This window comes from Eretmochelys imbricata, chromosome 10 (genome assembly GCF_965152235.1).
Source record: "Eretmochelys imbricata isolate rEreImb1 chromosome 10, rEreImb1.hap1, whole genome shotgun sequence".
NCBI lineage: Eukaryota > Metazoa > Chordata > Testudines > Cheloniidae > Eretmochelys > Eretmochelys imbricata.
In genome coordinates, this window is record NC_135581.1 from 68447253 (window position 1) to 68472365 (window position 25113).

General features: G+C 43.3%; 1 protein-coding gene across 1 annotated transcript in view; it reads right to left on the bottom strand.

The window, feature by feature from the left end:
• The window catches only part of IL16 (interleukin 16), a 53143-nt gene that overhangs the window by 2423 nt on the left and 25607 nt on the right, over positions 1-25113 (bottom strand). The window contains 14 exon segments of the mRNA XM_077828615.1: positions 30-282; positions 1469-1570; positions 2707-2890; positions 4476-4974; positions 5146-5751; positions 6888-7026; positions 9999-10477; positions 12034-12121; positions 13078-13210; positions 15493-15610; positions 16640-16853; positions 16943-17016; positions 19716-19830; positions 22707-22817. Coding sequence (XP_077684741.1) covers positions 30-282; positions 1469-1570; positions 2707-2890; positions 4476-4974; positions 5146-5751; positions 6888-7026; positions 9999-10477; positions 12034-12121; positions 13078-13210; positions 15493-15610; positions 16640-16853; positions 16943-17016; positions 19716-19830; positions 22707-22817 — 3115 coding nt within the window.

Below are 25113 nucleotides of genomic sequence, written 5' to 3' on the forward strand. Positions count from 1 at the left end.
GTGATTTAATGCAGGAGTAAAGTACTCACTAGCTTCTGTTGTGGTTTCACTTTCTGTAGAATACGTAGTAGAGTCAACGGAAACATTAAGACTTTTTTCTTCCTCTTTAGCTTTTTTAGTCACTACGACAGCTTGCCTTGGCGGTCGAGCCTGGCGCATGATCGCCAAGGCATCGTTGTGAGTGGCACCTTTAAGAGACTTTCCATTAATGGATAAGACTTCATCTCCTTTCTGGATAGTTCCTTCCTGAGATGCTAGTCCATTAGGAAATACTCTGTGAACCTATTAGAGACCCCAACCACCACAAAAAAAGAGAAGATGTGACTAAATCTCACAGTTAGTAAAGTTTAGATGTGACACATTTTCATTTCTTAGCAAGAAAGAAAGCTGATTTTTAAGGATCATGTATTGTAATTGTTGTGGTAGAAGCCTATTAAGATGCAGGAGATACTGGATGGCTTGTAGCTGGTACCAGCTTATGCTATCAACCATCAGATTTCACAGAGTCTAACCAGGTCAGTCATCTTGTCCTGAACCTGCACCATTGACTTAAAGCGAGAGAGAGAGAGAGAGTCAGGAATCTGAAAAGAGGGACTGGTTATTTAGTAGGTGACCATCTTCCTCTGAGTCCATGCTGAATCTATGCTGCAGTAGGTATTGTGCTCCTGAAGGCCTTGATCACTACTGATGATTAAATATCCCATTGCACTTAAAATAGGCATGTTAATCCCAGTTTTCTGGCAACATTCCATTCCAATTTGCTAATTATCTTCTGCAACGATAAATTCCCATTTAGATATTCATATTCTTTTCCATTTCCTGTCCTATGCTGCTTATGTAGGGTTGCTGGGTACTGTTAAGGAGCTACATTTTTTTTAAAAAGAAGTTCTGAAAAATTGGAGTGGCAAAATTAATTCCATTTTTCTTTTTGTCACTGTAACTTTTTCAAAGTTCAAAAAGTTCCAGAAAGTAAAACATGAGGGGAAACTTAGATATTGTTTATTTGTTTGTTTGCATAAGGTGACAAAAAGGGGACAACCCAAAACTCTGAAAAAAAAAATTTGAAAACCAAAATGAAATGACATAACCCCAATTCAAAATTCAAATTTTGTTTCAAAATTTTCCATTTGAAATATTTTTCTGCAGAAAGTGTTCATTTTTGATTAAACCCCCCCTTTTTTTTTTTTTTTTTGAGAGAGAGAGAGAGAAGATTTTGCAGTTGAAACTACATTGGCTGGCTCTAATTTTCTAATGTTTCCTTGTGTATAGACTGTTACCATTCCCACCATATTCTTATTTTCTCTAGCCTTGAACTTGCCTAGTTTCTTTAATCTGTCCTCATAGGTCTTAGCTTCCAAACCTTTTCCATTTTTGACGTTCTCTTTTCAACCCATTCCATTTTTTCTGCCACCTTTTTTTGGACTGAATGCTTATTGTGGGAGTATTTTATGAGAGTGACGCTACTTACAGTAACAACTTTGTTTTCTAGATCGATTCCTCCTGCCAGGCTGAATCCAAGACCAGCATCTTCTTCTTTATGCAAAATTGTAACCTGAATATCATCAAATTGCTAAACACAGAAAAATAAAATAATTTCAGATACATCCTACTATAATTCAAGATTACTAGAAGAACTGTATATTTTCTCCTGTATCCACTGTGTATTCTGCAAACTCTGTCTTTGTTTTTATTTAATGGGCTAACTTCACCTTGGTATCATAACTTATGAATGAATTTGTGTCTAAAAGTTTTGCTGCTTCAGTGAATGTGCTGTAAATTACAATATATTAAAGATCACTGATCACTAATGAAATAGAAATAGAAAATATTATTGGCTCAGTGGTGAGAACTGAGTACATGGTCTTCTAACTCTGAGAGGAAAAACTTTTGTTATCCACAACTCGTCCTACTCAATGAATAATGGTCTGTGGCTCAAAAAATTACTTCTAAGCCTGGTTGCTATTTTTAATGTACATTTGCTAACGTTTTAATTGTAACAGTAGCCTGAAATGAGCTGTTTCAGTCTGTTACCCTTTTAGATTACAGTTAATATGAGGGAAAATATCTCTTTTTAGTAGCATATACTACAGTGTTCTTAAGGATTCAAGTATAACACTTTTTCTTAAGAGAAACTGATTCACTGATCTTTTCTTGTCTCATAACAATGTGCTTTTCAGTAGCTGGATGCATAGTTTGGTTGACAGGCCACTGAACTAAGAGTGAGAATGCCTGGATTTTATTCGCCACTCTTCCTCTGTTTATGATGATCTTGACCAAGCCATTTAGACCAAAGTCTTCAAAAATGTCCACTGCTATTGATTGCCCAAACTGGAGACAATTAAGGCCTGATTTTCTGCTCTTCTGAGCTCCCACAACTCCTTTTGAGTCAAATGGGTGTTCGCTGCCTCTGAAAATCAGGCCTCTTTAAGGTATCTCTAATTGGGTACCTAAAATTGGTGCACACTTTTGAAAATGTTGGCTTTGCCCTCTCTGTACCTCAGTTATCCCATCTGTAAAATCGGGCTGATAATTCTAAGCCATCTTTGTAAAGTGATTTGAGATTTATGGCTGAAAGAACTGAGCATTACTATTACATATTGATACTGATGTGTTTGTAAAAATTTCACATAGCAAAGATTAAACAGTAGCATCCGCTCCTCAGTTAGGCTGTCTTTGAGCATAGTGTGTACAGAAAAGTGGACTTACCTTTAAGGTAGCCTCATCTAGTGATTTTACTTCTTCTATAAGCTTCTTTAATTCTTCAGGGGAAAGCAGAGAGATGACTGATTGCCCGGACACACCAGATGCTTGAGATGAACAGTGTTCCTGTTTCTCTTCCTCTTTCCCGCTGTCTGTTAAACTCACAGTGTAGTCTCTCAGTTCAGAAAGGCTTTCCCATTTTGAAAAGGGAAAAAAGAAATATTAATTTGTGATAGCAGCTTCCACACCATGGCACAGAACAGGCAATTCTGGAATCTTCATCTTTTGATCATACTAGAGTTTACCTGGTAATTGGCCAAGTGGTTCAGATCTCTATTTATTTGTTCCCAGTAATACCTACTGTAACATACCAAGAGGTGGCAGGGCTGTCTCAGTAGGGTGACCAGATGTCCTGATTTTATAGGAACAGTCCCGATATTTGGGGCTTTGTCTTATATAGGCACCTATTATCCCCCACTCCCTGTCCCGATTTTTCACACTTGCTGTCTGGTCACCCCATGCCTCAGTGATGACACGCCTGTGTGAGCATTCACGTGAAGGAATAAGAACCCTCTTGAATCTTTGCCCCCAACCAAATTGAACCTTCCCTGAGCATTGGAAAAAAGTTCAGATAACTTTTTTTTTCTTTTTTAACGTGACTCTGAACTTCCCAGTTATACCTGGGATTGGAAACGGGTATCAAAAGTACCACACTCTTGTGAGAGAGGTTGTTTTCACTGTGTTTCAAATTTGAGCTAGGAAATACCCTTTCCACTTTTGCAGTTACAAAAAGTTCAGATAAGTACCTGAGAGTGCAAATGCTTATCCAAACCATAACCCCAAGGCCCATGACATTAATTCATCACAAACTATAATCTTTGCAAAAGCCGTTAAGCACATAGCCTCCCACTCTTTATTTAATGACACTTGTCATATCAAACTAGCAGCACAGAAGGCATGTCTGCAAAACAGAGACTAGACTAAAAAATTTTCTGTACAATATATTTTGAATTACATACTGGATCACCCTTGGAGAACATGAGGCAAAGTTTGGGAGGTTCATGTCCTGCTTTTAAAATAACTTCCCCAACTTTTTAATTCTAGTTTATTTAGCTAGTCTTTTCTAGATTCCTCACCTGGTTAGATATTTATAAAATATTATGAAAAAACAGTTATTAAAAAAATCTAATGTTGATAACCTGAACAGGGCAAATCCTTATAAGAGGCAATACGTCTCTGGTGCAATGCATTGTTTTGGGGGAACGCATGGAACCCATGCTGGCTACTTCATCTGGTGTAGCAGCAGTCAGACCTTCTCCTTTACTGATCCAAAAAGACCATCAATGCACCAATGCGCTAATATAATAGCAGAACTTGGCCTGAAATGTTGGCAAATTGGTAGCATTGAAATAAAGGGGCAGGAGCAGCTGTATGGACTTATTCTTGAAACTGCCTCAATATTGGGATTAGCAGTATTGGGTCCATTCTTCTCGCTCCAAACCATGGAGAACCTAGGGATATTGTTCTGTGGCTCAAAGAAGCTGGCAGCATAAAAGCTTAAAAATCTGTTTTTATTAACGGCAGCATGCATTCGACTGATCCTTTACATTCCTCTGAGGAGTTGTTAACTCTGTCTACACTCTAAGCAACCTATATTCCTATCTAAATTGCCTGAGGTACAGACAAATTGTTTTCTGCAGTGTGTGGTGAGGGGAAGGAGCTAGTCTATTTACCAGCACTGCTTTGCAAAAATTAACTTTAATATGGTATCTTACTTAAGGGAAAATCCAGTGTCTGAATGATGACTCTCGCTTGTAGATGAGGGAGGGGTCCCATTCTCTTCCATGGAGGGCTGAGATGATGCTTCCAATGTGCTCCATGGATTGTTCCCAGAAAAGAGCGGCGACTGAGGAAGGCAAAGCAAAGATTTCATTAAAGCAGATGACACTTGATTGCTGATGGAATAGATTTTGCTGTATTTTTCATCATTTGTCTTCATCATCTCACAAGACTGGTTAGCAGTAAGGGGGAAGCTTCGTGTTCTTTGGCTCTGTGCTTTTGCTACTGGACAGTGAAGTTCAGTGGCTTGTGAAGTTAGTAAATCCAAGGAAATTTCAGTACTTGTGCTGTTGCTTCTCTTTGGACTAGGAGCGAGTGCCTCTTTGGGAGAGCAGGACCTATGTAGGCTCAGAGTCTCGACTGTAACCACAGATGGAGTTGATTGTAGTTGGCTGTTATCAGAACCTTCATTATAAGTGGCTTGGTTTAAATGAACTGCAGGTGATTCTGGCTCTTTTGGACTGGGAGAGTTTTCTTTTTGGACTGATGGCTTTGGGCTGGGAGAATTTTCTCTCCAGACTGATGGCTTTGGGCTGGGAGAATTTTCTCTCCAGACTGATGGCTTTGGGCTGGGAGAATTTTCTCTCCAGACTGATGGCTTTGGGCTGGGAGAATTTTCTCTCCAGACTGATGGCTTTGGGCTAGGAGAATTTTCTTTCCAGACTGATGGCTTTGGGCCGGGTTTTCTGTTTCCTTTTTCAGGTGACTGAGGAGCACTGAAAGTTTCAAAGGAGTTTATTCTCTGTTTTATTGATGATCCTCTGGGTGAGGCCCGGGATATATTGGAGCCCCGTTCTTTGCCAGAAACACTCTGGAGGTCAATGGAACTTTGATCTGCCTGTGTGTTGACATCTGAATTTCCTTTCTTCAGACCTTTTAGACTTTGACGAAACCAGGCTGGTTTAGGTGCTACTGGAGGGCCCCTTTTCCCAGTGTCACTTTCATCTGAATTGTGTGCTTTTGAACCATCTGCTTCTGCTTCTGATTTCTGCAGCACTACGTCTGGACAGCTCGGACTTTGATTTTCTTCATTTGTGTTGTTCTTGGGATTTAAGTCTAAGTGACTGCTTTCTTCACTCATAGTAGGATTAAACAAGCTTTTGATGCAATCAGAAATTCTAACCCAAGGGTCTTCTGCTGTAGTATCAAGACTGTAATCTACCCGTGGTTGTCTTCTAAGTACAGGCCTTTGTATTGATGAGATAGGATTTCCTGTGTTGTAGAAACAATTATTATACATAAGCTTTCTTTTCATTCCCTCCATATATCCCTTTCCATGCATCGCTGATGCTTCACTGCCTGTGGGCTTCTCTACACTCAAGCCTCCAACAGGTTATTTAAGGTTACAACTCTTAATCTAAAGTTCTGCTTCATTGTGGCAAACGCCATCTTGTGCTGATACTGGATTTAGCTGCAAACCCAGGCTCTTTGGGGCTGGCCACTTCCCTAAAGGGACATGTAGCCTCTACAGGTAATGCTCTCTCCTGACATAATGGGACACTGAAATCGTTTTGCATGCTCAGCACTGTCATGTTAAAATATAAGACTAAATTTATGTCATCCCAATTACAGCAGATTGCACTAGCTGGTATCGCAGCAGATAAAAAAAAGTTATTCTTCTCTTCCTGCATTTTAAAGCATGGTCTTTAAATATTATCTCTCAGAGACCTCTCTTTGATTGATTGTCTGCATGTCTCTCCAAATGGTTCTTTGCACTTTTCTAGTGTATACCATTTTCTCTTTGATGTAGGATGTTTTATATATCACAGGCTTATTAAACCTCTTACTGACTATTGGCGCAGAGAGGACAGTGGTGAAGGTTTGGGGGTTTTTTATGATGATTTATTTCAGTACAATGAAAAGAATAAATGTTCAGGAACGGTTGCCATTTTAAATACTACTAGCTACCTTTTCACTAACAGAATCAACAGTGCATCAACTTCACATCAATTATCTATATTACATGCTGTTCAGTTTTGAAACAAAAAATCAAAAATGTCCTGTGGTCCATGCTAAAAATAAAATTCAGTAACACTCAGTTTTTAATATAAACAAATAAACAAAGTATCATCTGAAAACAACTAGTGATTCTTGTACGCCTATTACCATTTATTCTCTTTAATAAGAGACAATCCATTCATCTTCTTTTGGTGTCATTCACACTTCGAGTCAGAGGTAGTTAATACACAATTGTGTAGAAATTTGTCTGTTCACCCAGTAATTTACCGTTTTGCTGCAGTCTGTTTTTTAAAGATGGAATTAAAATGAATGCAAAACTCATTAACCCTACTAAATATTTTATGCACTCATAGAGGTTGCTTTTGAAGCAAATGGAATGAAACACCTACCTGGGTTTGCTTTCCTCTCTTGGTCTCTGTCTGCTGACACTGCAGCTGAGTGTTCAGTACCTCTTGGTGTTATAGAAGTTGCAGAGAGACTGTGGGTTATAACTGTTTTATTTCCCTGTAGCAGCAGGTCTCCTGCTTCCTGTGGAATAAACAGGAAATAGAACCATGTCAAAACGTAATTGCACAAACCACATTATAGTTGAGCATGTAGAAAAATGCTCTTCATTTTCTTGTTTTTAATCTGAGAATAAATATTAAACTGCAGAAAGACTGATTTGTTCTGTGCTCCAGGAAAGGGAGCAAAATATTTTATGTATGCCTGTAAACACACAGGAAAATTTTTTTGTTAACATCTCAAATTTTGATCGATTGTGTGTGTGTGTTGTGTACCACAACAAAGCAAGATATTGGCTGCTACAATTTTAGACTTCTAAAACCAGCCACACAGTAATCCCTTGCAAATCAGTTAAGCAAAGACAGAAAATGAACTGTCTAGCTTCTGTCTTTATTTTACACAGTGCTTTTCTTTGTGGGTCCTTTACAATTTTGTGTTTGGGGGTAATGAACCCAATTCGTGGCTGGAACTTCAAGACCTTTTCCCCTTTTGTTCTTGGTTGGAAATGCAGAATGAGAGGTTCTGTTCGAGGTCACAGTACATGCTACTCGAGGCAGCCATTAGCAGATGCTCTAGAATTACCAGATTACTATGTAACTCATTAGACTGACCCCCACCTGGTAAGGCAACTCCCATCTTTTCATGCACTATGTATAAATATACCTGCTTCTGTATTTTCCACTCCGATGAAGTGGGTTCTAGCACACAAAAGCTTATGCCCAAATAAATTTGTTCATCTCTAAGGTGACACAAGGACTCCTCGTTGTTTATGTAACTAATGTCACAAAGTTACCATCTGCCAGAGCTACAGGGTTACTCACAGGAATCGTAAACAAGCAAGAGAGAGAAATTCTGAAACAAAAGTGAGATTATCCTGTAAACATCCAACTACCTGGCAACTCTTGAGCATTCTGACAGTGATATGGTTTGCACTTACCCCTCACTATTCCAGTAAAGAGTTTACCTCTGTCAAGTCCCTGATCATTGCTGGCCTTGGTAGTCTCAATCTGGGCTCACTTTCTAATCACCTTCTGAATGGCAGCACCTTGTGTTCAGTCACCAAGAATGACTTCTATCTTTTTAATATGGCGTTACCTAAACTCGCATCTCAGTGTGAGCTTGTCCCTCACTTGAGACCACATCATAATAGTGCAAATGGTTAGAGTAATAATGAATGATTTTCATAGGGACAGAAAGTAAATTATCCTGATTCAAATTCATTTTAAGCATTCCAATGCAACTAGCTTTGAATTTTAGTAGCTTTACATCTTTCTTCCAGTTAGGAGCCTGATCTTGTGTAACACTGCACACCCAGATCTTCAGTTGAAATGAAGTGGGAATTCTGAAACACACGATTGGCTCCAAGTGACTGTGTGCTCCTGGCTGGTAGGGACTGTATCTACTTGCGTATTGACACAGTGCTAAGTACACTGCCAGGGCTTTACAAATAATTGTTGTGATCTGTAAAATATCACAGTTTAAAGTCAACATTTTAAATCAAATAATTTTGGCTTGAAAAAAGTAAGCTCACAATCTGCAGACACCACACACACAACTGTGACCAGTACTTCTCAAATTGAGTAATACGACATGTTTGAGGAATAAAGGAAAATAGAGAAGGGCACTAATAAATCTTTCACTTAATTATCTGAAATACATTCTGAAAAGTAGTAACCTTGTTTTCCATGCAGCCAGCTGCCTAAGAGACATCAAAAGTCTTTCCAAGGAATCTTTCTTTGAGTGCATTAAATTTTGCTTAGTGCATATTGATCTCAGGATTTCTTTTGTTCCCCTTAGCACTGCAGAATCACACTTGCAGCTTAATAACCAAGAATTGCATTGTTTCTCGGCTCAAATAATTACTTGCTTTAAATGGGACCTCAGAGAAACTGTTTTTCCTTGTCTTAGCTGTGTTCTCCAACAAAGCTGATTTTATAGTAGCTGTGGATGTGCATGCATGTATTTCTACTGCACTCCATCTTAGATGATAGGAAAGAAGTCTTATTTTAGATGCTAAGCAGAAATGTCCTATTAGTTTGCTTTATGCTATACTTTAACCAAGGCCTTTACTGTTGTGTAGGTTTATTTTAATTGATAAGCCTTGAGCTAATGGTTGCTCAGTTTTGCTTGTTTCACCTAGCACTAAATTCTGTTAATTTCTACTAGCCTATTACTAAACCCTGGGTAAATGGGTTCCTTTTTTTAAACAAACCACAACTCAGTTTCCACACACACATCACAGAACTGTTCACACTTATGCAAATTTGCTTCTCTGTTTCTGTTAATTCTTTTGGGGGTAGGAGGGATGTATATCTGATTGTGTAGAGTAATTCAGTTCATTTTAAAAGACTTCAAAAGAGCTAAATTAATCAACAAATAGGAGAGTTCATGGTTAGTTTAACCTTATATCTAAAGCATTTAGGCTTTGTCTACATTAGGAATTTTGGGCAAACTCTTCCCAGTGTTACTAATACCAGTGCATTTCCTCCAGTGAGCATGCTAGTGCGGTGACTGTTTCATATTATTGTTCTTGTAGTTTACTGATCTCACTATTTATGGAATGGCTTGGCTCTGAATTTGGTGTTAGGGAGTAACTATAGCGACTTGACAGTAGAAGTGGTGCAAGCTCTCCCAGTCCTGGCTTGCAGTCCACTGCTGTTCCCGTCCCGTTTGACCAAAGACTGCCAAATGCTCTAAATTGTTTTGTACTGATGCGGCACGTTCACTAGGGGACTCCAGTGAGAACTTCACATTCATTCTCATTCCTATCTGCATTTGGATTTGAACACAGTTTTCCAGACCTGAAGGACAAATGCATTACAGCACTCCTCTGCCTAACACCCCTCATTTTGGGGGGTCCTATTTAGAACTGAGGTTCAAACCTCACTAAACAGATAACATATCACTTTACCTTCCAAATATAAGAAAATTCTAAAAGAAAAATACCCCTGCTGTTTTTCCTAAAAACCCTGAGAACTATGCAGGATTTGCCTCACCTGAACATTGGCAGAAGATGGGCTTCCATCGTCTTGTAGCATAGGCTTCTCTTTCATGTCTGTGTTACACTCGTCAGTGTCTGTACAGTCTTGTTTAAAATACTTTCTTGGTGGAGGTTTGGGCTTTGACGATTTAGGTTTTCTAACAAGAATCTCCATCGATTTTTTTATGTTCTGAGAGGGATGGCCTGCTTCGTTGCCAGTGGGAGGGGAATGGTTCTCCAAACTGGTTCTGGACAATGAATCCAGCAAGCCAGGCTGTCTGGTAATTGGTACATCAATGCTGTGTACTTTTGCCTTCATGTCAGCAAGCTGGTATGGGGTGCCATTACTGCAAGATGACCTGGGGTTGTAACTACTGTCACTGCTGGAACGGGTCATTAGCTTCTGAGATCTGCGGTTGCAATAAGCAGTGTTCTTCTCAATATGTTTTTCATGCTGGTATCTGCCATGCCAGCTAGTTTCCAGTCTTTTAACACCTGTATCAGCAACATGATTAAAATATATAAAATGCAGCATATAGCCTGATGAAAACACTCAGATACATTCAAAGCATTTACTTCTAGGGTTGTAAATCAAATCCACGGTAAAACTAAACCAGTTGAGTATAGCTATCTGATCAGTGTACCATAGCGAAAAGGGGGGAAAGCATTTGTGGAGGCATTTTAGATCAAGGAATCATTTAATTGTTGGACACAAACAGTACTACCCCCTCAGATATACTGTTCTCCCGTATAGTTTGCTGTTGGTTCAAAGAAAGAAAGAAAGAAAACGAAGGCAAAATGTATCTCATATTATAAAGCATTGTGATAATAGTACTCCACATTGGAACGTGGCAAGTAGCCCTAAGGGGAACCTAGTGTTCCTTTGCCAACAAGGGAAATGGGATGATTACCCATAGATAGGCTGCATGTTATACGAACACCACATTATTTATCTGCTGACATTGGGTCAGATAGCTTCAGCCAGTGACAGGAGGTTAGAAAGTCTGAACAAGCCCCAGAGGAAGTAAGCACAAGAAAATGTAATGGTTAAGAAAAGTGTGAAATGAACATTATCTAGTCTGTTTCCGACAGGAAGTAAGTCAGAAACAGAAAGTGAAATCACAGTGAAAAATTTTCAGTAGTGCAATCCCACTAAAGTTTCCAACCATGCCACCTTTTTGAAACTTTTACCCCTTGTCACCTATGCCATACCTTGGGCCCAGCATCTGAGTCTATCCCTTTAAGTCAAGGATGCAGCTCTTCCAGGAGCCCCTCAGTGTTGCTCCATCAATTGAACAGAGAGTGTTACTCAGCCATGAGGTTGATAGGGCTGGACACTGTTCACCCCCAGAGCCAAACCTGTTGCCTCTGCAGTAGTCCCAGTGTGGGGATCAAACCCAAATTCAGTCCTCCCAAATGGCAGAGTATTGCTCTGGCTGTTCTTATCAGATAAACAGAAAATTCTTGTGAAGCACGGTAAAGGCTGTTTTCAGTCGTGAGAGAACAGAGGGCAGGGTGTGAACTACTGAGGGAAGAAGAGGGCAAGAAGAGGGAGGGAGTCCGAGGGGTGCCACAAAGCATCAGCTTCACTGGGGTTGAGTCTCAGAATGTTTGGAGTATGTCTACACTACAGCTGGGAACAAGCCTCCCACTCTTAGCCCGGCTCAAGCTAGCATGCTAAAAATAGCAGTGCGGACATTGTGTCTCAGACAGAGACTCCGACTAACAACCCGTGCTCAACACTACCACACTGAGCCCAGTCTCTGCTCAAGCTGCACCATCCACAGTGCTGGTTTTAGTGTGCTAGCTTCAAGCCCCCATAAAGCAAGCCTGTCTACATGAGCTGCAGTGTAGACATACCGTTGGAGGTCAACCAGGTGTCTTGAGCTTTTTACACCAGTCTCTGGCGGTATGTCTCAGGATGGACTTCAATAGTACAGCTCTATGATCTTTCCTCCTTCTTTTCCTTAAGCTCCAGGTTACTTAACTAGTCTGGTATCTCTCTCCATGCTAAGTCATAATGTCTCAGCCAGCTGAATGAATTCCCTTACCTTCAGTATTCCATTGTTGCCTCTCCCTTCCAAATCTGTTGTTTTCCACAGCTTGTGAAACAGCTTCCTTTAGCTGCTGTTCAGATACCTATAAAATGTCGTGTCATTCTGGGTCTTGCAAAGCTCACCAAAAGATTGGCTCACCACACAACTCTCCATTCCTGCAAACCCTTTCTCACAAAAATAGTCCTTACTCAGGCAAGTGGTCTCAATGAATTTAATAGGCCTAAGCATGTGAGCAAGGATTACGTGCACGAGGAAGGGTTTGCAGGCCTTTAATTAGTAATATATATTCAGTACAGTTGAAACCTCTGTATTGACAAGCTAGATAAACAGGACATTTTTCAAGAATAAAGGGTAGCTTATCCATTGTACAAGATGCACAATTCCGGGTTTGCCATTATAAGGTATCTGGATGGTGTATTTTTTTGGTGCACAAATTAACCCAGTAAATAGGTCTAACAGACTATTAGAAAACATTTCTGAAAAAAAATTCCCATAAGAACAAAACATTTCTTTCATATCACTCAATATAATGGCAAGAATTGGCTGAGTAAAATTCAATCAAACCAAAACGCTGACTTTTAATTACCTTCTGGGAGAGTGGCTTAAAATCAATAATATTGAGTTTCACATTCGATTCTTGGTCTCTATTTCATCTTTCCCAGTTCTTACTCCTCAGTGAGAAGTTTCATTTGAATGAGTTTCAGAAACTCTTGTTTTCTCAGAAGCACATGTTGTATAGCATTGTTCCTGAAAACTTATTTCTTTACCTTGTTTATTCAAAGCACATGAACTTTCATGTAAGACACCCTCTCCACTGATCCTTGCACCTCATATATCTCTATACATAAGACAACACACTATTTTGAATTTAAATATCTTGGGTTTGCACCTTATCCTGTATCTTAGGTAAAACCAGAGGTACTGCATGGACATCGGCACATTATTTGCCAAACTGATTTATACCAATTCTGCTTCCAGTATTAGTGTTAGTTTGTCAATATTTGCTTTATTCAAAATCAGAAAAATGTGGAATGCTACCTGTGGATCAGGGTGTCTGCTAATAATAATCTGCACAGCACCAGGACTGCAGTGGCTTAAAACAGCATAAACTTCATTAAGTGTCATATTTTGGACTGGTGCTTCATTAATTTCTATGATTTCATCTCCACACCTACAAAGGGATAAAAAAAAAAATCCAGCAAGAGGAGCAGACTTTACATTGTTATTTCTAGCGTATTGTTCCCTCATGACCGTGACCGTGCAAGAAACATACATTCATGTGGTTGAGCTTTGTTATGGTCCCAGATTAAATTAGTGTGTTTCACTGGGTTCCTTCCCTGAAAATGGAAAGGGAATCAGCACTGAGACATGACGTTTCCTCATTTGTGCATTCTCCACGAATCTGAATTCTCTGCATTTTCCACTGTGCACGTTTTGTATTATAATGGCAGGACAGACAGAAAATGACACAGAAGGCTAGCCTGTTGTGTACTGTCTGCACCCACAACTTCCTTCCCACCTATAATGTAGCATTTCACTTCTTGTTTGTGACAAGTCTACAACTTCTACTGAAAGGGCAGAAAGGACAGTAACAGTGCTTGAGACAAGCTGGGTGAAGTAATATCTTTTATTGGACCTACTTCCAATGAACAATACGACCTCACCCACTTTGTCTCTCTAATATCCTGGGACCGACAACACTGCCACGTAATACAGTGTCTGTCCTTTATGTTAAATGCAGAAGAGTAATTTATTAATAATCAGCTTTTAGATATTAATTATTGGAAGCCCTGTCCACTGTTGAACTCTGTCTTTCCTAATGAAATTCCAGCATGGCACAGCTGGGTACTATCATGCCCTCTCTCCCCTCTTTCCCAAACACGCACATGGGTGCTGAGGGTTTCAAAGTTTCAATCCAAATGTTGCAGAACTTGCTGCATTTTCAGCTGAGTTTCCAGGTACATTCAGGGTGCAGAACAGGTGCAGAACTCAAAGGATTTTTGTTTTAACACAACTCTAAAAACACACAGTGTACCAGGTCCTCCTAACATTATCCTCTGGTGATGAAGCTCTCAAATCTGATGGGATAAATTTCTGTTGGTGTGGAAGGTCCCAGACGCAATAAAGCTGTATTTCTATCATACAGTCGGGGATAGAATTTGGGGAATGTGTGCAAGACCTCTGCAATGCCATCTGCACCTGGGAACACTCTGGGTGCACACAAGTATTGGGAAGGAAGGGGCAAGGCCAGTGGATCAGTGACTATACAGATCCTCTAGTCATTTCTCCTGGAGCCAGAGGTGAAAGTAAGCTGGTACACCCTGGTACGGCGTACCGGCAAGAGCTTCCCCAGGCGGCAATTTAAAGGGCCCAGGGCTCCCAGAAGCGGCTGGAGCCCCGGACCCTTTAAAGTGCCACCAGAGCCCCACTTCCGGAGTCCCGGGGTAGTGGCGGCGGCCGGGACCCCCAGGACTCCAGCGGCGATTTAAAGGGCCTGGGGCTCCACTGAGGTAGCGGTGGCTGGGAGCCCCTGGCCCTTTAAATCCCCACCAGAGCCCCGCCACTGCTACCCCAGGGCTTCGGCAGCAGGGCTCAGGCGGCGATTTAAAGGGCCTGGGGTTCCAGCTGCCGCTACCGCCCTGGGCCCTTTAAATCTCCACCAGCTCTGGCAGCGGGGTTCTGGCAGCAGTTTAAAGGGCCTGGGGTGGTAGCAGCGGCCGGAGCCCTGGGCCCTTTAAATCACCGCCCGAGCCCCGCTGCTGGAGTCCTGGGGTAGTGGCAGCAGCCGGGACCCCCGAGACTCCATCAGCAATTTAAAGGGCCCAGGGCTCCACTGTGGTAGCAGCGGCTGGGAGGCCCTGGCCCTTTAAATCACCGCTGGAGCCCCCAGCCACCACTGCTACCATTACCACAGCCAGAGCCCGGGGCCCTTTAAATCTCGATTTACAGGGCCCGGGGCTCCAAAGGCTCCGCCTCTTCTGGTTGAGGCCACTCACTTTCTGGTTGAGGCCACGCCCCCCTGCTGAGGACTCCGGCGTACCGGTAAGTTCTTTAAGTTATTTTCACCCCTGCCTGGAGCAGGGGAATAAACTGGTCCCAGAAATGATTCCTTCCATGCATCCCATCTAAAGGCCCATGTACTGCAAAGCCCATTTACTTGAACTTTGTGTGGGAGAAAGGGCAGCATTTGGCCCCATGACAGACACTGTCAATATTTAAGTCAGTCTGAGTTTGATCCTCAGTTTTCTCATGTATCTCTTTTCATTCTCAGTTCCTATTTTCCTGGATTATAATCCCATTTCTTGCCAGCTCATCCCCGTTCCTGTATATTGCAATACTTAGACTCCTGCTTGGAGAGATGAGAGCTCCATCTGAGATGACAGAGCTTATCTGGCAGGGGAATGTGAAACTTTCATTCTGAAAGGTTCTTTGATAAAAAAACATTCAACATACCTGAGCCTCCCATCCATATGAGCCACGGAGCCTGGTGAGAGGGTATGGATAAATATCCCGGAAATGCACTGGGTGTAAGGGACACTGCACAAGCCAATTCCTAGGCCAACGCCAGCTTCTGAAAGGGTTCATCAAAAAGATGCATAAGAAATGTGAACACCAAAATAATTGGGGAGTACTGTTTCTAAACGGTGGCCGCAAAACATGCTTGTTGAAAACAGAGCCATATCCTTGCAGTTATGCATTTTCCACAGGCAAATGCAGGTTTTTTTGTATGTGTAAGGAGGATGCACACAAATGTTTCTAGCCACATTTGAAAATTTAATTCACACATTCATTGTTAGCATCTTACGGATACAGTGCAATGCAGCTTTACTTTGCAAAGGCTCTGTCATGCAAACTGGATCCCAGATCATTTTACAATGAGAAATAATAACAGAGAGAGGGAGAAAAAATAAGAAGGAAATGTGGTTGTGTGTAGCCTGAAATTGTACTCTTTTTTGTTTTCTGTGCAAAACACCTTTAGATTTCTAAGAGCTCTTCCTCTTTACAGAGACAGCAGCCATTGAGTTGATACAGAGTTGATGCAACCTATGCAAGAGACGAGTCACACTTATTTATTTTTGTTCTTTGTTTTGGTGCATCCTGTCTTCTAAACTAAGTCATTCTTTCAATGTCTGTGCTTTCTTTTTGTGTATGGAAAAACACAGCAGTTGGGGGGAAGAGACAAAAGAAATGGCTGTTTTACAAAGCCATGAATTTTCACACTGAAATAGAGAGTTTGTATAATTAAGAATTAGAGTTGTGTAATGTACTTAATTAACTGAGTTTGAACACTCAGTGAGTGGTGTCTCAGAGGGATTTTGCCTTGTAAGGGGGTGAGGAGAACTGAAAGTGTCAATCTAGTGCCTGAGTGGAACAGTGGGTGGAAATATGGTAGGCGAAAGACAACAATAGATAGATAGCTTGGCAGGATATCACGGTAGGCACTGAGTCTGTATTAGGTGAGTTGAAAAAAATAATCTGTGCAAGCAGGGGAGGAATTAGGATAGAGTGAGGACAAACATGCAGAAAGTAAATGAGCCATCAGTTTGTGAATCAATGTCTTGTTCCATGTATTCCTTGTTCAGTTTATTTTAGCACTTACCTTTGTTTAAGGAAACTTCCATTATGACCCTGTCATTGGGCTTTGTGGTGCTTAATGAGACGGCAGCACCATCTGAACTGAAAGAGCTGTTTTCCTTGGTTATCCGAGTGCTGGAGCTCAGAGACCGACATAAGTGTGACGATAGGTAGCTAGAGGCAGAATACGGGGTGCTAAGGCTTGTCCTGACTGTAAGGGTGAGGAGACCCTTTTTGGCCTGCTAGAAAATAAAAACAATGAGTGGGCTGAGCTCACGTGCATCTTTTGGGTAAAGATAGAAATTGTGCTGTGAGGAGAGTGTATAACCTTGAATTTTTGTAAAGCATCATAATGTGTTAATCCGTACATTGATTCTCCATTCAGTTCCAGAATTTCATCACCTGTTTTAAAAAGGAATAATTAAACTGTGTTACTAATTGCTATTCCCGAATTGTGTGAGAGACAAATAGCCAAGAATGATCATGCAGTAATGCATGGAGACGAAAATATACCACTTATAGCACTGATTTCAGTGGGACCAGATAGAGCCCTTCGGTGAGATTAAAATGCTGCTATAAATATTTTGTGCTCTAAATCAAATGTGTGAAAATTAAGTTAATGTTAGACTCCTCCCCGATACAGGAAATGATTGGATTTTTACATTTTCAGTATTGCCAACTCTCGCAATTTTATCCTGACTAGACATTTTGGATTGGGACTTTTTTCCCTGATTCATGAAAAGATACAGTTGCCAACTGTCTAATCACACAAATCCAAACACCTTTGTCCCTGCCCCTTCCCAGAGGCATCGCTCCTACTCCAACCCTTCTCTGAGGCCCTGCCCTGTTCACTTTATTCCCCCCCCCCCCCGGGTGGCTCGCTCTCCCCCACCCTCGCTCATTTTCACTGGGCTCAGGCAGGGGGTTGGGGTGCAGGAGGAGGTGCAGGCTCTGGGCTGGGGCCAAGGGATTCGGAGTGTGGGAGAGGGCTCTGGCCTGAGCCTGGGGCAGGGAATTGGGATGCAGGAGAGGGTGCAGGGTGCAAGCTCTGGGAGGGAGTTTGAGTGCTGGAGGGGGCTCAAGGCTAGGGCAGGGGATTGGGGTGTGGGAGGGGATGAGGGGTGCAGGCTCTTGGAGGGAGTTTGGGTGCAGGAGGGGGCTCCGGGCTGGGGCAGGGGATTGGGGTGTGGGAGAGGGTGAGGGGTGCAGGCTCTGGCTGGGTGGCACTTACCTTGGGCAGCTCCCAGTCGGTGGTGCAGCGGGGCTAAGGCAGGCTCCCTGGAAGCAGCCAGCACATCCCTGCAGCCCCTGAGGCAGGGGGCAGAGATCCTCACATGCTCCCTGAGTGCCGACTCTGCAGCTCCCATTGGCTGGGAAATGCGGCCAATGGGCACTGTGGGAGCAGAGCCTACCTTAATCCCGCTGCGCTGCTGACCGGGACGGGAGCCGCCCGAGATAAGTGGGGCCAGGGGGCTCCATGCACTGGCCACTCCAGGAAGTGGTAAGCATGTCCCTGCAGCCCCTGGAGGGGAAGGGAGGAGGCTCTGCAAGCTGCCCCGCCTGCAGGCACCACCCCTGCAGCTCCAAGTGGCCGGGAACTGCGGCCAATGGGAGCTGTGGAGTCGGTGCTCGGGGCATGGGCAGTGTGCAGAGACTCCTGCCCCCCTCCCCAGGGGCCGCAGGAATGTGCCGGCCACTTCAGGGAGCAGTGCGGAGCCAGGGCAGGTAGGGGCCCTGCCTTAGCCCCGCTGCGCCACTGGACTGCCCACTCGCAATTTTTCCCTTTGTCAAAATGGCCACCATCTCCTTGTGCCACTCATAGGCCTGAAGCCAGCAAGATAGATAGAGTCTATCAACTTGTGGCAATCAGGCTGCCATTTATAAAGTTGGCTGCCACCTCCTGTTTTGAATGAGACTAAGGCCATTCCTACAGGCAAAATGGCTACCACTTTATGGCTCAGGGTACTAGTCAGGACATATGGATTGCAAGGGGCAGCAGAGACTCTGTAAAAAGTGGATGGGGGAGGGGAAGCAGGGCATTGGTGACAGCAGGCGGCAGATTTAGGTGTTCGGGGGGATGTGGGGGTGCAAAGGACAGTAACGGGGTGGGAGATGGAGAGATGGAATGGCAGCTTCCCTAGCTTGGGGTAATGATGGTTAAGGGGAGTCCTCTCCAAGCAGCCAGGGGAAGGCAGTGTCACAGTGTTGCCAACTCTCATGAACTGATCATGAGTCGCAGGATTTTGGCGCCTGTAGGAGGACCTGTTGCAATGATGCCAGGAGCTCCTCCAATCCCATAATTTTCAGAGAGGGCACGTGGGCAGAGTTCAATGCAAGAGCCTTGGAGCTGAGGACACAGACCTGCCCTGTCACTGAGCCCTGCCTTCATGTATAGCCCTAGAGCAGAGTGTCCTAGGGGAGGGGGAGTTGGGGAAGTGGTGCTGCTGGGTCCCAGGCACAGACATGTTGCTCTGGGGTCAGGGCACTAAGAGGAAATGGATGGCAGTTCCTCTATCTTAGGGGTGAGGCTTGGGTAAGTGGTGTCTCCATCTGAGCAGCTTGGGAGAGGCATGCATTTCTGTGGTCATTAAAGCTTGCCTTTTTCAGCTTGAAATGATCACATATCCACACTGGAAGAGGAGTAGAGGGAAGTCAAAAGACACGCTAAACAACATGATCAGATTTTTTTTAAAAAACCCACCCTCCTGATTTTGTGGGGTCTGGCTGATGATTTTTGATCTCTTGAGGTTGGCAATACTGCAGCTGAATGGCTACAAACTTTGAAATTTCATTGAAAAATGAAAATATTTGATTTCCCCACTCCAGTTTTCTGCCTAGTTCTATTACAGTGGCCAAAAAGGTAACTGAGTCACTAGCCTCTCTTCTGAGATTGTAAATAGAGGAGCCATGCCAATTAGAATGTGGATATTTGCCATGCAAGCAATGAAATTAAACTACCACCTCATTTCACAGCAGTCACCAAACAATCTTCAGGGGAAAACAACTTTCATTCACAACCAACCTGAGCTGGCTTTGACCCTTATGTCACCAATCCTACAAGCAATCCAATCCTCTTTTGTCCTACATTTTAAATGTCCTACCTTCTTGTAACCTTCCATCATCAGCAGCAGCTCCACCTGGAAAAATGGTCTTTACATAGATACCAATGGGCCCATAAATGCTGTCCTTCCCTCCAACAATACTGAAGCCCAACCCCTAAATTATGAAAGAGAGAGAGAGAGATCATGTTTATTTCTCATAATGGTTACATTATTTTCCCTTCTGTACTAAGATGCTACATGGGCAATAACAATTGGCAAAATTGTATGATGGACATTAATATGTTCATTACAAGATTTAAAACAAATGTGGATATAGTGATCCCCAACTTAAAATTTCAGTTAAATATCTTCTAAGTTCTTCTTTATAAAAGTCACAAACCATTAATTTGATACTATATATGCACTGCAATAGTAACTTCTGATGATTAGAGCATAGGTTTAAGTTCCATACTCCTGACTCTGCCACTAACATAATGTGTGGCCTTAGGCGAGTCACTTAACCTCTTTTGCCTCAATTTCCCAACCCATAAAATGGAACTGATATTCACCTCAGAGGGATAGTCTGAGACTTACTTCTGGGGGAATTCTGCAACGCTGCTCACACGCAGAATTCATGTCCCCCACAGGTTTTTTTTCTCCACAGAAAATACATTCTGCCAGGGGTTGCCGTGGCACCAGAACAGAGGGAAGCCAGTTCACCAGCCACAGGGAGGCTGCCAATAGGGAGGACAAGAAGCTGCCTTTCTCGCAGTGCTCTGCCTGTGGGACCAGGTGAGGAGGCGCAGGATATGGCGGGAACAGACAGAGCAGGGCAGATGGGGCTGCTGGGGTTCTGGCATTCTGAAGGGCTAGCTGTGGGGGGACATACTGGGGCAGGGGATGAATGTGAATAGGAGTGCAGGGCCATGAGCGCATGGGGGTGGCTGAGTGTGGGTGCAGGGACAATGGAGGCGGTAGGTGGTTGAGTGGTGGTGTAGGGACACATGAAGATGGGGGAGGGAAGCATGGGGATCGGGGAGTGGGGGGCAGGGGTTGTGTGGGGGCAGAGGGTGGCTAAGTGGGGGTGCAGGGACACATGGTGACAGGGGGAGGAGGATGCAGGGCCACATGGAGATGTGGAGAAGGGGTGGTTGAGTGGGGGGTGCAGGGACACAAGGTGATGGGGGAAGATGTGCTTGACTGAATGGGAGAGGCTAGGGGTCAGACAGGATCTGCATGGGGGAAGCGCCCCAACTCCCTAACAATCTCCTCCCTCCCCAAAAAAACCCTGTTCCATACTTCTCCCACTCACATCCAACAACCCTCCAGGTTCACTCCAGGCTCCTTCCCAGCAATTACTTCCCTCTCCTTCAGCTCCTCCATTATCCCTGAGTTTCCCAAACCCTTTGTCCTGCTTCTGAGGAGGGAGGGAAATATGTTTCCTTATTGTAGTTTAAACGAATTATTACTCAAAGTTTTGTATTAATATGCCTAGTAAGAAAACTATTTGTCAAAAAAATTGAATTTCTGAATCTTTTTTGTTATCTTTGTTGTTATAGACATACTTGACAGGCATTTTGAAATAAATTGAAATTGGTGTGATAATATTGTGTTATTTTGACCAAAACAATAAGCAGAATTTTAAAATGTTGTGCCCGGAATTTTTAATTTTTTGGCACAGAATTCCCCCAGGAGTAGAGATTGTACTTACTATTTGTAAACCAACTGGAAATCCATGGATGAAAAGTGCTATAGAAGTGCAAAGTATTACACACAATGAGGCCCTGATACATGACTAGGGCCCCTAGGTGCTACCGTACACAATACAGATGATGATCATAATCATTTATTTTATTGAATTCCACAGAAGGACTTTCTGATAGTAGTCACTACATCTGTAATGGACATTGTTATTTAGAAAGAGATCTTAATTAGAGAATTTACAGGCCTAAAAGGCATCTGTTTAAGTTCTAGCTTCCATATTTTATGCATCCCAGTTACAAATGAAAGTCAGTCAAAAAATAATCACAAATAATGCAAATGTGTGGCAGACAGAGAGCAAGAACACCCCTTTGGCATTTTTATTTGTAAGAGTGATAGCAATTGCCTTCTCTCTGTCTTGCTAGATATGGTCTGTGTAAATCTAAGTTTTGTTTTTGTGCATGTGTACATGATTTTACTGAGGGTCTTGCTTATGTAACTATGCTTTATCACTGACTGCATCTTGTGGAGTTTCCTGGCTTAACAAATCAGGATGATGCAAGCTGCAAAGCACTAGATGATATAAACAAAGCTGGTAATACGTTGCCATGGAGAACATGCTCTAGCTACTGTGCACACATGCGATTCCCATTAGCCTCAATGGCAGATATGCACGTGCATGGAGAGTGAGCCCTCACATAGAGTACAGTAGATGTGCTATGAAATACTGCAAAATCCGAATCGAGCTGAAGACAAATTGCACTGAAGAGCCAATCCTGCAAGGTGCTGAATTCCCTCAATTCCTTTTAAATCAGCAACTAACAGGATAGAGTTCAGCTGTAATCTTGCTGTGTGAATGTTTGGTGTTTGTGAAAGGTGACAAATCAAAAGGTTCTGGAGGCTGCAGTCCTTTATTTACCTGGAGGTCAGATAAGGCACAAGCAGTGCATTCTTCCCCACACTGCCAGTCCACCACTGTCTGTCAGCTCTGACTTGGAGGGAGCATCTCGAGAAGGGAGAGGCTAATTCAGTCTCCAGACCCCATTCAGTCAGTGCCCCTGGTTGTTAAGAAGGATGCCAGTGAATGTCAGCTGTTGGTGGTGATTGTGTCTATTAGGAACTGGCCTGTGACCACCAACACACGGCACAGACCACCAAACAGTCAGCAGAGGATGGTGATTTTTAGTCACTGGCTGCCCAGGCCCAGATTGGAACTGGCAACCCAGAGGCGAAAGGCTCCCTGTCCCATTACCAGCCTCCCTGCACCATTCGCTCCCCATTTGATATGTACCTTTATACCGGGGAAGGTGACTAGCATTCTGTTTATGGTAATATACACAAGCATCTCACCTTCCCTTGGCCTTTCATCAAAACAATGTTTGATATTACGGAAGCCTGTGAGCCACAAGACGTATGCGTTAACTGAGCAGTGCTCAGTGATCTAGAGGGTCTTGAAACAGCCTGCAAAGAGAAAAATAGTTTTAATGCAGTGCCAGGTATTTACATACCAGATGAATGTGTGCAATTGCTCTGTGAGAGTATAGTCATCATGGAACAACAAAGATCCCACAGGCAGAACATGCTGGGTTTTAAAATGTTTGTTTGCATGATTCAGACAGCTCGTTTCTCCAGGACCCAATGGGCTACAGAATTATCTGGAACATGTCCTGGTACTTTAGTCTTTTTTCAGATGCATAGGATATTCAGCTAAAACCCTGAGGTCCTTATCGACTATGGGCTTCATTTTGAAATTGCTTAAATCATTTCTATGCTTGTCTAGCTACTGTGATCCAACCAGATTTAGAATCTAGACCCTAGAAGTACTCTCTCATACTTGAGTCATATTATTTGTGTTGGCATTTGATATTCCCATGCCAAAATTATGTGGTTGCACATTTGGGTCACAACAAGCACTGTTATGTAAGGGCCTGAGTACAGCACTGTGAATCCAGATCATCTCCAGATTTCTATTCTTATTATTTACTGCTATTACTCAAAGCTCTAGTCTAGTCAAAGCTGTGCAATCCTGATTTTGCCATTGACTAGCTCTGTATCCTTGTCACCATTTTTCTGCCCATTTCCTTTGCCATCGAAGGGTGAAAATAATATAAACTTTTACCCATAGCATCTTGTTGTTGTACACTATTAATTAATGCCTTTATAAGTGCTTCAAAGATGTAAACAGCCACATCCTGAGATTAAGTACCAGTACAGAATTCTTCCAGTGAAAGAAGTAGTTCCGTTTTGCTTGGATCTATTCAGTGAGAAGCTGATAACCAATCTGCAAGTAGTCTGCTTCCCTCAGTTTAATAGATGGTGGATTTCTTAATTTGTTTCCAGCCCATCAGGCATGACCAGTTTTAATATGAGTCTGTATCTGTAGTGATATACATGTAAGCAGGGTCTGAATGAGCTCTACCCTGACACCCAGCGATGAACTGGGGAGCAAGACTTCAGGGGCAGACCATACTTGCCCTAGACAGAGCTGCTTTGCCAAAGTGATCAATTTTGGCAGGTTTGGGGTTACAACCCACTCTGAATGCAGGGGTATCCTTATTGCATGAGTAAAGGGCAGCAGAACTTAGTACTGTATGCCTTGACTGAACCTCCCTTGCTAAGCAGGGAGTAGGGATGCCAAATCCCAGTAACGATGAGAGCGGATGGGGACTGGTGTTCCTACCCGGCGGTGTGCGCTCTGCCTAAAGAGTCCTAGGCCCCATTTGACCCTCCCCTCTCCAGTGTTTAAAGACAGAGCGGATTGGACTTGACTGAGAGGCCTTGTTTCTGTTCAGTGATTACTAGAGCTGAAACTACTGATGAGCAGGTCTAGGAGCTAAGCTTTGGACGTGGGGTGGGGACAGTGTTGCCGTGAAAGACAATGAAGAGGAAGCAGCACCGAGGTTCCCAGGTACCCAGTGAAATCACTGAGCGCAGGACTACGTTGGGGGTCCCCAGACCACGGCAAGCCGCAGTGGCAGCGATAACAGTGGCAGAGATGAGGGTGGTAGAGGTGGCAGGAAGCGGCCAGCGATGGCAGAGATAACAGCGGCGGCAAGCCGTGGCAGAGATAGCAGCGGTAGTGAGCCAGCTGGAGAGGCAGCAGCAGCAGCTAGGGCATGGCTTGATGCCCTGCCCCCCCATCCCCACCACGGGTGGTGGATAGACCCATGTGAACGCACCTCTGAACTCCGGGTCTTTGCTGACTAAGGTCAACCAACTGTGAGTGGGGAGCAGTGGAGGGAGAGAGGAAGGGCGTGTTGAAGGGACGATCATTCGTTGGGAGTTTCACACCACGCGATGGGAAACTGAGGCAAAGGACACCGCCCAAAGTACTGGGGGTGGGTGTTTGTTTATGGCTACATGCTTTTGAGCGGTGGTTGTGGTGTTTTCTCATATGAATGCTTGGTTCCCTTTCCTTTTTAATACAAGATTTTCTTTTGTTATACACAGACTCAGTGCTTGCAACTGGGGAGGTATTGCCTCTTAGCGGTGCCCAGGGATGGTGTTTAGTTTTCTCAGGTTACTGAGTGCGGACTTAAGCCACTTCTGTTTTGTATTGTTCAGATGAACCCCTAGATATTGAACCTTGTTGCTGCCAACTCCAGCTGGCAGAAAGGTTACATACATAATGAAGACGTCCTATATGAACATTAGCACGAAGCTTATTTAAGCACTGAATCAAGTTATTATCTAATGCTAAGTATGCATGAAGTTCAGCAGGGCCAGAAGCATGTGCAGAGAAGCTCAGAGTTCTGAT